General features: G+C 48.4%; 1 protein-coding gene across 1 annotated transcript in view; it reads right to left on the reverse strand.

Moving 5' to 3' along the window:
• The window catches only part of LOC139248303 (integrin alpha-X-like), a 156,077-nt gene that overhangs the window by 68,957 nt on the left and 72,590 nt on the right, over positions 1 to 14,530 (reverse strand). The window contains exons 15-17 of the mRNA XM_070872084.1: positions 9,541 to 9,671; positions 7,676 to 7,830; positions 4,215 to 4,354 (exon numbers count right to left, since the gene is read on the reverse strand). Coding sequence (XP_070728185.1) covers positions 4,215 to 4,354; positions 7,676 to 7,830; positions 9,541 to 9,671 — 426 coding nt within the window. The remainder of the gene's footprint in view (positions 1 to 4,214; positions 4,355 to 7,675; positions 7,831 to 9,540; positions 9,672 to 14,530) is intronic.

Consider the following 14,530-nt stretch of genomic DNA (forward strand, 5'->3'; position numbering starts at 1 on the left):
CCTTTTTGTTCTTTTTCTTGGGTTTCTCTGCCCTCCACTTTTCCTCATCTCCTTTCTGTCTTTTGCTTTTGTCTCCTTTTTGTTTCCCTCTGTCTCCCTGCATTGGTTCCCATCCCCCTGCCATATTAGTTTAACTCCTCCCCAACAGCACTAGCAAACACACCCCCTAGGACATTGGTTCCGGTCCTGCCCAGGTGCAGACCGTCCGGTTTGTACTGGTCCCACCTCCCCCAGAACCGGTTCCAATGCCCCAGGAATTTGAATCCCTCCCTGCTGCACCACTGCTCAAGCCACGTATTCATCTGCGCTATCCTGCGATTCCTACTCTGACTAGCACATGGCACTGCTCCTCATCTCAGTTTTAAATGGGCGGCCCCTTATTCTGAGATTATGTCCCCTAGTTTTAATTTCCCTATGAGTGGAAACATCCTCTCTGCATTCACCTGGTCGAGCCTCCTCATTATCTTATAAGTTTCAATAAGATCACCTCTCATTCTTCTGAACTCCAATGAGAAAAGGCCCAACCAACTCAACCTATCTTCATAAGTCAACCCCCTCATCTCCGGAATCAACCTAGTGAACCTTCTCTGAACTGCCTCCAATGCAAGTATATCCTTCCTTAAATACGGAGACCAAAACTGTATGCAGTATTCTCGGTGTGGCCTCATATACTGCGCTTATACTCTATCCCCCTTGCAAAAAAGGCCAACATTCCATTTGCCTTCCTGATTACTTGCTGTACCTGCATACTAACTTTTTGTGTTTCATGCACAAGCACCCCCAGGTCTCTCTGTACTGCAACACTTTGCAATTTTTCTCCATTTAAATTATAATTTTCTTTTCGAGTATTTCTGCCAAAGTGGATAACCTCACATTTTCGCACATTATGGGGCCCAAGTTTCCCCAGGAGTTGCTCCTATTTTTTTGGAGCAACTATTTTTTTGGAGTATCTTAAAAATCGCAATTCTCCCCATTTAGTTTGCTCCAGTTTAAGTGAGTTAGTTCAGTTTCTTTTTAGTTCCGTTTTTTTTTTCAAAAGGGAGCATTACCAGCCACTTATGCCTGTTTTGGCCATTTAAGCAAGTTTAGCCAGTGAAAAGTTACTCCAAACTAACGTAGGCCAGAGTATGTGTCCACTTTTGGATGCTCAGAAATACCTTGCGGAGACTTAAGACATCAGAGCAGGTAGCCAGAGATGGGGGTGGGGGGGGGGGGGGCGCGGTGGAAGGGAAGTTAGAGGATTTTCCAAAGCATTAAACACTTCACTTTTAACAATAAAGAAACATAGAAACCATCAAAATGAATAAATAATAATAAATTAAAAATAAATCAAGTAATAAGAAAAAAAAGTCCTACCTTGCTGACTGGAGCACGCACCGGCAAAGCCGTTTGGCCAGAGCTAGGGGCGGGATGCACAGAAGAAGCACCGGGAGAGCTGCTCCTATTCCCATGCCAGATCTTTGCTGAAAGCACGGCGGAAACCCCATGTTGATGCCCGTCAGCGGGAGGTCGGCCTCACTCCCGACTGAGTGAAGGCAACGTAGCCGGGAGCAGCTCGGCATCAATGTGGAGCACCCGGGCTGCCCAGTCAACCCGACTGTTTGCCTGAATGACTTTGGACGCATACTAAAGGATCGATTGAGATAACATCTCCTTTCCGGCCCTGCTCCCTTTTGTTAACTCATTTTCAGATGCTCCTGTTCCCCTTGCTGCCTTCACATCTCCGAATAATTCCCATGTATTTCGCATGAATCTCAGCCCTGTGCAGTGCATTTAATAATCACTCACACGTCTACTCGATAAATGCTCCTCTGTGAAGCATCGATTGAACTCTCTCCACAAATCTACTGCCTGCTCACAATTCAACCTTAAACCAAATATTCCTTTCTTGCTGCTAAACCCAAATTGTCCTTCACTGCGCTCCATGAATGATACTGTATTGCAGAGATGTTAGCTCACTGAAAGCCCAGGGAAGATGCTAACTTTTTAAACTCAGTTTAAAATCATTGTTAATGGAATAACAAACACTTACTTCTCTCTCGAGTACATTTTCCTCTGGTCAGGTTCTCTTGCTTCCGACTTACATCTACTTTCCCCGCTCACGTTGGCAAATGGAGCAGAATAAGGGAACGGGACCACAGTGGTTATGTTCCGAGACAAGTAATCCACAGTGCTAGTGAGCCATTGCGCATGCACGCGCGATCCAACGCGTATGCACAACGCGGCTGGCACTCAGAAACACACTGGGCCCTAGCCCCACCCCCCTGTCGGCCATAGCTCCGCCCCCCCCCCCACCCCCCACACTGGTTCTGCTGCGCTATGCCAAGGGCCTACATCGTTCAGACTGCGGGGAGAATAGCAAGATAACTTTTAGGCGTGGTTTTTGTTCTAAAAAGTCGGCACACCTCCTTTGGCCCTATACTCCATGTACCAAATTTTTGCCCACTCACTTAGCCTGTCTATATCCCTTTGCAGATTTTTTGTGTCCTCCTCACAATTTGCTTTCTCACCCATCTTTGTATCATCAGCAAATTTGGCCCTTCATCCAAGTCATTAATATAGATTGTAAATAGTTGGGGCCCCAGCACCAATCCCTGCGGCACTCCACTAGTTACCATTTACCAACCGGAAAATGACCCATTTATCCCTACTCTCTGTTTTCTGTTAGTTAGCCAATCCTCATCAATGCTAATATATTAACCCCAACCCCGTGAGCTTTTATCTTGAGAAGTAACCTTTTATGTGGCACCTTATCGAATGCCTTCTGGAAATCCAAATACACCACATCCACTGATTCCCCCTAATCCACCCTGCTCATTACATCCTCAAAGAACTCCAGCAAATTTGTCAAACATGACTTTCCTTTCATAAAACCATGCTGACTCTGCTTGATTGAATCATGCTTTTCCAAATGTCCTGCTACTGCTTCCTTAATAATGTACTCCAGCATTTTCACAATGACAGATGTTAGGCTAACTGGTCTATAGTTTCCTTCTTTTTGACTGCCTCCTTTTTTAAACAGGGGCGTTACATTTGCGGTTTTCCAATCTTCTGGGACCGCCCCAGAATCCAGGGAATTTTGGTAGATTATGATCAATGCATCCACTATCTCTGCAGCCACTTCTCTTAAGACCCTAGGATGTGAGGCATCAGGTCCAGGAGACTTGTCCGCCTTTAGTCCCATCATTTTACCTAGTACTACTTCATTAGTGATAATGATTGTATTAAGTTCCTCCCTACCTATATTCCTTTGCTTATCCACTATTGGGATGTTTTTAGTGTCTTCTACCGTGAAAACCGATACAAAATATTTATTCAATGTTTCTGCCATTTCCCTGTTCTCCATTATTAATTCCCCAGTCTCATCCTCCAGGGAACCTTTTACTTTAGCCACTCTTTTCCTTTTTATGTACCTTTATAAACTCTTACTATCTGTTTTTATATTTTGTGCTAGTTTACTTTCATAATCTATCTTCCCTCTCTTAATCATTTTTTTAATCATTCTTTGCCGGCTTTTAAAAATTTCTCAATCCTCTGGCCTCCCACTAGTCTTGGCCACATTGTATGCCTTTGTTTCAAATTTGACACCCTTCTTATTTCCTTAGTTAGCCACGGATGGTTATCCCTTGACTTAGTCTGTCCTTTTCATTGGGATATATTTTTGTTGTGAGTTATGAAATATCTCCTTAAATGTCTGCCACTGCTCATCAACTGTCCCATTCTTTAGTCTATTTTTCCAGTCCACTTTAGCAAACTCTGCCCTCATACCTTTGTAGTCTCCTTTATTTAAGCTTAGGACCCTGGTTTGAGAACCAACTTTCTCACCTTCCAACTGAATTTGAAATTCAACCATATTGTGGTCACTGATTCCTAGAGGATCCTTTACTACGAGATCATTTATTAATCCTGCCTCATTACATAGTACTAGATCTAAGATAGCCTGCTCCCTGGTTGGTTCCGCAGCGTACTGTTCAAAGAAACTATCCCAGATACACTCTATGAGCTCCTCCTCAAGGCCCTCCAGAAAGAATGGAATCACACACTGTCAATGCACGACTCCCACCGCCCCTCCCCGCAATCACTCGAGGTTTGAGGGGCCGTATGGCCTACTCCTGCTACTATTCTTATGTTCTTATTAACCCCTGCTATTCCATGAAAGGCGCTATACAAATACAAGTTGTTGTTGTTCTTGTGTCCCTGTTTACCGCCCTCACCTCCACTTTTATTGTGGGCTTGAGGCAGTGTGTGTTGCTCAGTATGAATGAGCCGGACTCTGCTTGCTCCAGCTCCGCACGTTGAATCTTCCGTCCCGGGTCCAGTTTCAGTTCATAGCTGATGTTAATCGAGGGGGCCGCTGAGGGAGCACAACAATGCAGAGCCGGGAGTGAGTGTTGTGTCTGATTCCGGGCATCGCGCGTTAGGAGGGAGGGCAAGGCGTTGGGAGAGGGTGCAGTGGGGATTGACCAGAATGGTACCAGGGGTGAGGGACCTCAGTTATGTGGGGAGACTGGGAAAGCTGGGATTGTTCTCTTTAGAGCAGAGAAGGTTGAGGGGAGAGTGACCAGAATGGTACCAGGGATGGGGAACTTCAGTTACATGGGGAGACTGGAGAAGCTGGGATTGTTCTCCTTAGAGCAGAGAAGGTTAAGGGGAGATTGACCAGAATGGTACCGGGGATGGGGAACTTCAGTTACATGGGGAGACTGGGAAAGCTGGGATTGTTCTCCTTAGAGCAGAGAAGGTTGAGGGGAGACTGACCAGAATGGTACCGGGGATGGGGAACTTCAGTTACATGGGGAGACTGGAGAAGCTGGGGTTGTTCTCTTTAGAGCAGAGCAGGTTAAGGGGAGACTGACCAGAATGGTACCGGGGATGTGGGATGTCAGTTATGTGGATAGACTGGAGAAGCTTTGGTGGTCATTTTCCAACATTCGAGAGATTCTGGATCAGTTCCTCTGGATTGGGGGGTAACTAATGTAACCCCACTTTTTAAGGAAGGAGAAAGAAAACAGGGAATTATAGACTGGTTAGCCTGACATCGGTAGTGGGGAAAATGTTGGAATCAATTATTAAAGATGCAATAGCAGTGCATTTGGAAAGCAGTGACAGGATCGGTCCAAGTCAGCATGGATTTATGAAAGGGAAATCATGCTTGACAAATCTTCTAGAATTTTTTGAGGATGTAACTAGTAGAGTGGACATGGGAGAACCAGTGGATGTGGTGTATTTAGACTTTCAAAAAGCTTTTGACAAGGTCCCACATAAGAGATTGGTGTGCAAAATTAAAGCACATGGTATTGGGGGTAATGTACTGACGTGGATAGAGAACTGGTTGGCAGACAGGAAGCAGAGAGTCGGGATAAACGGGTCCTTTTCAGAATGGCAGGCAGTGACTAGTGGAGTGCCACAGGGCTCAGTGCTGGGCCCCCAGCTTTTTAGAATATACATGAATGATTTAGACGAAGGAATTGAATGTTTGCAGATGATACTAAGCTGGGTGGCGGTGTGAGCTGTGAGAAGGATGCAAAGAGGCTGCAGGGTGACTTGGACAGGTTAGGTGAGTGGGCAAATGCATGGCAGATGCAGTATAATGTAGATAAATGTGAGGTTATCCACTTTGGTGGCAAAAACAGGGAGGCAGAATATTATCTGAATGGTGACAGATTAGGAAAAGAGGAGGTGCAACGAGACCTGGGCGTCATGGTACATCAGTCATTGAAAGTCGGCATGCAGGTACAGCAGACAGTGAAGAAGGCAAATGGCATGTTGGCCTTCATAGTGAGAGGATTTGAATATAGGAGCAGGGAGGTCTTACTGCAGTTGTACAGGGCCTTGGTGAGGCCACACCTTGAGTATTGTGTACAGTTTTGGTCTCGTAATCTGAGGAAGGACATTCTTGCTATTGAGGGAGTGCAGTGAAGGTTCACCAGACTGATTCCCGGAATGGCAGGACTGACATATGAAGAAAGACTGGATCGACTAGGCTTATATTCACTGGAATTTAGAAGAATGAGAGGGGATCTCATAGAAACATAAAATTCTGACAGGATTGGATAGGTTAGATGCAGGAAGAATGTTCCCGATGTTGGGGAAGTCCAGAACCAGGGGTCACAGTCGAAGGATAAGGGGTAAGCCATTTAGGACTGAGATGAGGAGAAACTTCTTCAGTCAGAGAATTGTGAACCTGTGGAATTCTCTACCACAGAAAGTTGTTGAGGCCAGGTCGTTAGATATATTCAAAAGGGAGTTAGATATGGCCCTTACGGCTAAAGGGATCAAAGGGTACGGAGAGCAAGGAATGGGGTACTGAAGTTGCATGATCAGCCATGATCATATTGAATGGTGGTGCAGGCTCGAAGGGCCAAATGGCCCACTCCTGCACCTTCTTTCTATGTTTCTAAGCTGGGGTTGTTCTCCTTAGAACAGGGAAGGTTATGAGGAGATATAATAGAGGTGTTCAAAATCATGAACGGTTTTGATAGAGTAAATAAGGAGAAACTGTTTCCAGTGGCAGGAGGGTCAAGAACCAGAGGACTAAGATTTAAGGTCATTGCCAAAGAACCAAAGGCGATATGAGGAAAACCTTTTTTACGCAGCGAGTTGTTGTGATCTGGAACGCGCTGCCTGAAAGGGCGGTGGAAGCAGATTCAATAGTAATTTTCAAAGGGGAATTGTTTAAATACTTGAAGTAGAAAAAGTTACAGGGCTATGGGGAAAGAGCAGGGGGGAGTGGGACTAATTGGACAGATCTTTCAAAGAGCTAGTATGGGCATGATGGGCCGAATAGCCTCCTTCCATGCTGTATAATTCTGATTCTCTCTGATATAGAACAACAGATACTCGGGAGTGAGTTACAGGCTGGAATCTAATCGAGGGGTTTGGGGGGTTTATATATGGAATAACAGATACCCGGGAGTGAGTTACAGGCTGGGATCTAATCGAGGGGTTCGGGGGGGTGTATATATAGAATAACAGATACCCGGGAGTGAGTTACAGGCTGGGATCTAATCGAGGGGTTCGGGGGGTTTATATATAGAATAACAGATACCCGGGAGTGAGTTACAGGCTGGAATCTAATCGAGGGGTTCGGGGGGTTTATATATAGAATAACAGATACCCGGGAGTGAGTTACAGGCTGGAATCTAATCGAGGAGTTCGGGGGGTTTATATATAGAATAACAGATACCCGGGAGTGAGTTACAGGCTGGAATCTAATCGAGGGGTTCGGGGGTTTATATGTAGAATAACAGATACCCGGGAGTGAGTTACAGGCTGGGATCTAATCGAGGGGTTCGGGGCGGTTTATATATAGAATAACAGATACCCGGGAGTGAGTTACAGACTGGAATCTAATCGAGGGGTTCGGAGGGGTTTAGGAATAGAATAACAGATACCCGGGAGTGAGTTACAGGCTGGGATCTAATCGAGGGGTTCGTAGGGGTTTAGGAATAGAATAACAGATACTCGGGAGTGAGTTACAGGCTGGAATCTAATCGAGAGGTTCAGGGGGTTTATATATAGAATAACAGATACCCGGGAGTGAGTTACAGGCTGGGATGTAATCGAGGAGTTCGGGGGGGTTTATATATCGAATTACAGATACCCGGGAGTGAGTTACAGGCTGGGATGTAATCGAGGGGTTCGGGGGGGTTTAGGAATAGAAGAACGGATTTACCGAGCGCACTCTTTGTCAGTTGATGGACTGAGAAGCAGATCGTGGCCTGAATTCGCAATGGACCTGCAGAATGTTCCGGACAATCCACATCCTTCAACAGGATTTTGTTTGGCTTGAAGACCATCGAGATTGTGACATCCAAAACCGGCCTGGATCTGTCAAAGCGCATTAGACATTTTTTATTAATTCGTTCCTGGTATGTGGGTGTCGCTGGCAAGGCCGGCATTTATTGCCCTCCCCTCCCCGAATTACCCTTGAGAAGGTGGTGGTGAGCCGCCTCCTTGAACCGCTGCAGTCCCGTGTGGTGAAGGTGCTCCCACAGTGCTGACTTTCTCGTAGCGGTTTTGGTCCAACTGAGTGGCTCACTGGGCCATTTCAGAGGGCAGTGAAGGCTCAACCACATTGCTGTCGGTATGGAGTCACATAGATCCGCCAGACCGGGTAAGGGCGGCAGATTTCCTTCCCGACAGGGACATTAGTGAACCAGATAGGTTTTTACGACAATCTGGTAGTTTCACAGTCACCATTACTGACACTAGCTTTTTATTCCAGCTTTATTTAATTAACAGAGTTTAAATTCCCCAGCTGCCCTTGTGGGATTTGAACTCATGTTCCTGGATCATTAACCACAATGTCTCCCAGTCCACACGGAGGCCTGTCTCTCTCTCTCTCTCTCTGACTGCCTCTCTTTCTCTTTCTGACTCTCTCTGTCTCTCTCTCTCTGTGTCTCTCTCTGTCTGTTTGTCTCTCTCTCCCTCTCTCTGTCCCTCTCTCTCTGTCTCTATATTGGTGTCTGTCTCTCTCTCTCTCTGTTTCTCTCTCTCTCTCTCTGTCTCTCTGACTCCCTCTGTCTCTCTCTCTCTCTCTGACTCTCTCTGTCTCTCTCTCTCTCTCTCACTCTCTCTCTCTGTCTGTCTTTCTATCCCTCTCTCTATATCGGTGTCTGTCTCTCTCTCTCTCTCTGTCTCTCTGTGTGTGTGTGTCTCTCTGTATCTCTCTTTCTCACTGTGTCTCTCACTCTCTCTCTGTGTGTCTCTCTCTGTCTCTCTCTCTCTCTGTCTCTCTCTCTCACTGTCTCTCTGTCTCTCTCTCCGTCTCACTCTCCGTCTCTGCAATGAATGTAATGACTCACAAGACTTTTTTCTGTAAACTGCCTCAGGTGTAAACCTGATCCAACTTTATTCGTGCCCAAAGTAACCCGCATGATATGGTACCCGCGCTTATATACCAGTGACCGCGCACGCGCGCATACAGCCCGATGACCTCCGACAGTGTCTGGTGTCTGGTGACCCCAAGCATAAATACACACTCTGTCTTCTCTCTGTCTGTCTTTCTCTCTCTCTGCCTCTCTCTCTGTGTCTCTTTTGCTCTCTGTCGGTCTCTCTCTCTCGCTCTGTCTTGTTCTCTCCTCTCTCACACTCAGTCTCTCTCTGTCTGTCTTCCTCTGTCGGCCTCTCTCTCACACTGTCTCTCTCTCGCTCTGTCTCATCGCTCTCTCCTTCTGTCTCTCTCTCTCTCTCTGTGTCTCTCCCACCCCACTCTCTGTCTCTCTCCTCTCTTTCTCTGTCCCTCTCTCACTCCCTGTCTCTCTCTCACTCTGCCTCTCTCTCTCTTTGTCGGTCTCTGTGTCTCTCTCCCGCGGTCTCTGTCCTCCCGTGCTCTCTGTCTCTCTCTCTCTCGCTCGCTGTCTCTCTCTCTCTCTCTCTCTCTGACCTCCGCCTGCCATTCATTGTTGAGCGGACCGTGTTGAGGAGTCGCTGGTCTCTGTGTGACCCCTTGACGTGTGAGTGGATTCCCCGAGGGGCGGAGGGGACGGGGACATGGCTGGAGGCTGCCCAGCGGGTCAGGGGTGAAGGGACACTTACCGAAACACGAAGACTTTCCCCAGCGCGCCCACCGCGATGTCTGTCAGGCCGTCACCGCTGATGTCCATGGACCCGTGGATGGAACGGCCGAAGTACTTCAGGCCACTCGCGATCTCAACCGACCTGATGCACTGTCAGAATCGGAACACACGGGTTAGGGGTGGGGCAGGGGTCAGGGGACAAATCAACAGGAGTCAAAGAGGGCAAATCGTCAGAGGTCAGAGCGTAAATTAACAGAGGGCAGCGGGTGAATCACCGAAGGTCAGAGGGTAAATCAACAGAGGTCAGAGGGTAAATCAAGAGAGGTCAGAGGGCACATCGCCGGAGGTCAGGAGGGTGAATCGCCAGAGGTCAGAGGGTAAATCAACAGAGGTCAGAGGGCAAATCAGCAGAAGTCATGAGGGTAAATCAACAGAGGTCAGGAGGGCAAATCGCCAGAGGCCAAATGGTATATCTCCCGAGATCAGGGCCTCCGTGGGGTAACAATGACTGAAGCCTAGGGAGCAGGGCTCCTTTCGAGCAACTGCTCACAAAACCGCACTGACTGAGGCCTGGGAGCAGGGTCCTGCCTAGCAACCGGTCACAGGGCCGCATTCTGACCAACAGTTAATGCTTCGGGTGTCAGAGAAAAGGGAAGGAAGTAAAAGTTCACAGAAAGGAGGAATCTCGTGCAATCTCACCGCAGTTTGACAATTGCCCACCCGAGTGTCACTTCGCAACTCACGGTGACCATCCCACAGCCCGAGGCTCCAAGGGGGCGAAAGTGCCCTTCTGCCCAATCGGGGCGGTAACTATCCAGGGCTGGGACATCCTGCGCACTCTGTCATGTATCTTACATTATTATATATAACTGTATCCTAACATGCTATACATGACTGTAATAAGATATGACCTGTAACCACCAGCATAACTTACCACCAGGGGTACACTTGCAAGAGACAGGTATATAAGGACAGGTCTCAGGCAAGTGCAGCATTCCAGAGCTGTGAAATAAAGGTGCGGGTCCAGAGTGACCTTGACTTCACTACATGCCTCGTGTGAATCTGTACTGAGGGGACAGGACTTTACAGTGGTGACAAGTTACAGGATTACAGATTCCACAGAATGGCGAACCACGGATCAGATGAAAAGTACAATGCGGGAGACAATTGGGAGGATTTTATAGAAAGGCTCCAGCAAAGCTTTGTAACCAAAGACTGGTTAGGCAACGATACGGCAGACAAGAGAAGAGCCCATCTCTTGACCAGTTGTGGCTCGAAAACATACGCTTTAATGAAGGATCTGTTGGCACCTGAGAAACCAGCAAGCAAGTCGTTTGAAGAATTGAGCACACTGGTAAGAGACCACCTGAAGCCAGCGAGCAGCCTACACATGGCCAGACACAGGTTCTACAACTACAGACGCTGTGTGGGCCAGAGCATACCCGACTTCGTGGCGGAACTTCGGAGGTTGGCTAGTTTATGTGAGTTCTCCGATGAACTGAGGAGAGAAATGCTGAGAAACTTTTTCATTGAAGGAATAGGCCACGCAGGCATATTCTGAAAGCTCATAGAGACCAAGAACCTGACCTTAGAGGCAGCAGCACTGGTTGCACAGACATTCTAGGTCGGGGAAGAAGAAATGAGGTTGATTTACAATGCAGGTACGACAACTAACGAAATAATGGAACAAGGAATTCACAGCATTAGAAAAGCTGCTACCCCCACACACAGACAAAACCGGCAGAAAAAGGCTTTCGACAGCAAGCAGTGGCAACAGAAGCCATCAAGGGCCACAGGAACGGCCGTTCACACCTCATCAACCCACAGTGCGAGCAATCAACTACAAACTGAGAGAAGCTCAAGAGAGATCAGCCAGACGCAGCTCATTCTTTGCAAGCAGTCTGTGCTGGAGGTGTGGGGATGGGCACTTGTCAAGAGAATGTCGATTTCAGCAGGCTGTTTGCAGGAACTGTGAATATACAGGGCATTTGGCCCGCATGTGCAAAAAAAGGGCAGCTCGGCTGGTATACGAATCGGATGGGTCGTAAAGCGGACCAGAAGACGTTGGGGACAGTACCCGGGACACCGATGTATAGCGGGTCAACACGATCAATGGCCGCTGCTCCTACAACAGGATGCCTCCTATAATGATGAGGGTCCTACTCAACGGGATACCTGTCAACATGGAGCTGGATACGGGAGCGAGTCAATCTCTCATGGGCGCTCAACAATTTGAACAACTGTGGCCGCATAAAAGAGACAGACCAAAACTCACAAGGGTCGACACCAAACTAAGAACCTATACCAAAGAAATCGTACCAGTCCTCGGCAGCGCCATGCTCTCTGTCACACACAAAGGTTCAGTGAACCGACTTCCCCTGTGGATTGTCCCCGGAGACCCCCCCAGCACTGCTGGGGAGAAGCTGGCTGGCAAAACTAAACTGGAAATGGGATGATGTCCATGCCATGTCATTAGAGGAACGGACCTCCTGCTCAACAGTTATAAAGCGATTTGAACATCTCTTTCAGCCAGGTGTGGGCACTTTCAAAGGGGCCAAAGTCAAAATCTACATCTCACAGGATGCTAGACCGGTCCATCACAAGGCCAGAGCTGTACCCTATGTGATGAGGGAAAAGATTGAACACAAACTAGACAGGCTTCTGCGGGAAGGCATTATATCACCTGTGGAATTTAGCGACTGGGCAAGTCCCATCGTCCCAGTCATGAAGCCTGATGGATCCGTACGAATCTGTGGGGATTACAAATCTACCATAAACAGAGTCTCCCTACAGGACCAGTACCCGCTGCCCAGAGCGGAGGACTTATTTACCACATTGGCTGGAAGTAAACTTTTCTCAAAACTAGACCTCAGATCTGCGTATATGACGAGAGAATTGACCGAGGAATCCAAGCTACTCACCATCATCAACACACATCGAGGCCTTTTCATGTACAATCGATGCCCATTCGGCATCAGGTCGGCAGCTGCCATATTCCAGCGCAACATGGAGAGTCTGCTCAAGTCCATCCTGGGGACGGTTGTATTTCAAGACGACATACTTATCACGGGCAGGGACACCGACTCCCACCTCCGTAATTTGGAGGAAGTACTAAAGTGGTTGGATCGGGTAGGCCTACGAGTCAAGAAATCCAAGTGCCTGTTTCTCGCACCCGAGGTTGAATTTTTGGGCAGAAGGATTGCCGCTGATGGAATCCGGCCAACAGAGTCCAAAACAGAAGCAATTCCCCTGGCACCCAGGCCCTGGAATGTCTCAGAACTGCGCGCCTTTCTCGGGCTACTCAATTACTTTGGGAACTTTATGCAGAACTTAAGCACGCTGCTGGAACCTCTCCACGTGCTACTCAGAAAGGGGTGCGATTGGGGTTGGGGGAGGCCCAGGAACGCGCCTTCAATAAGGCACCCAACCTTCTGTGTTCCAACAGTGTTTTGACTTTCTTTGACCCAGGTAAAAAGCTAGTTCTCACATGCGATGAGTCAGCGTATGTGGTCGGGTGCGATTTGCAACATGTCAATAGTGCGGGCAAATTACAACCCATAGCTTATGCCTCCAGGTCACTTTCGCGGGCAGAGCGCGGGTACGGAATGGTAGAGAAGGAGGCGCTCGCGTGCGTGTACAGTGTCAAAAAGATGCACCAATACCTTTTCGGGGCCAAGTTCGCGTTAGAAACCGACCACAAGCCCCTCACGTCCCTCCTATCCGAGAGCAAGGCAATAAACGGCAACGCCTCGGCGCGAATTCAACGGTGGCCACTCATGCTGGCGTCCTACGACTATACCATAAGGCACAGACCAGGCACAGACAACTGTGCCAACACGCTCAGCAGGCTACCCCTGGCGACCACGGAAGGGTCTGACGAACAGGACTGTGAGATAGTCATGGCAATCAATGCCTTTGAGTCCACAGGTTTGCCCATGACGACTCGCCAAATCAGAGCCTGGACGGCCAGCGACCCCACGTTATCCTTAGTAAAAAGATGTGTCCTAACCGGTGACTGGGCAGAGGCTCACGATGCCTGCCCCGAGGAATTAAAACCCTTTCACAGGCGCATGCATGAGCAGTCACTACAAGCATACTGCCTAATGTGGGGCAGCCGAGTAGTCATGCCTCTGCGAGGTAGAGAGGCATTTGTCCGGGAGCTCCACCGCGGGCACCCGGGGATCGTTCTCATGAAGGCCATAGCCAGATCCCACGTCTGGTGGCCTGGTATTGACGCGGACTTGGAGCTCTGCGTCCGAAGGTGCACCATTTGTGCCCAACTCAGCAATGCCCCCAGGGAGGCTCCCCTGAGCCCTTGGCCCTGGCCTATCAAACCGTGGTCACGGGTGGACATAGACTATGCGGGCCCATTCATGGGCAAAATGTTCCTCGTAGTTGTAGATGCATTTTCAAGGTGGATCGAATGCACCATTTTAAACTTGAGCACAACCTCCACCACTGTGGAGAGCCTCGCAACCATGTTTGCAACGCACGGAATCTCTGACATATTAGTCAGTGACAATGGTCCATGCTTCACCAGCGCAGAATTCCAAGACTTTATAATTGACCACGGCATAAATCACGTCAAGGCAGCACCATTCAAGCCGGCGGAGAGAGCAGTACAAATCATTAAACAAGGCATGCTTAAAATCCAAGGTCCCACGCTGCAGGGTCACCTGTCGCGACTGCTGCTGGCATACAGATCTCGTCCGCACTCACTGACTGGGATCCCCCCCGCGCAACTGTTGATGAAAAGGTCTTTAAAAACAAGGCTCTCATTAATCCTCCCAGACATGCACGAAATCGTTGAGGCAAAGCGCCGTAAGCTGACTGAGTACCAGGAAAGAAATTCGAGGGGGAGATGGAATGAGATAGGGGACAAAGTGTTTGTCAGGGGTCCCAAATGGCTTGCAGGGACAGTAACGGGCAAGGAAGGAAACAGGCTACTGGTAGTACAAATGGACAATGGCAAAACCTGCCGGAGGCATGTAGACCAAGTCAAAAGCAGA

This window comes from Pristiophorus japonicus, unplaced genomic scaffold (assembly GCF_044704955.1).
Source record: "Pristiophorus japonicus isolate sPriJap1 unplaced genomic scaffold, sPriJap1.hap1 HAP1_SCAFFOLD_29, whole genome shotgun sequence".
Taxonomy (NCBI): Eukaryota; Metazoa; Chordata; class Chondrichthyes; family Pristiophoridae; genus Pristiophorus; species Pristiophorus japonicus.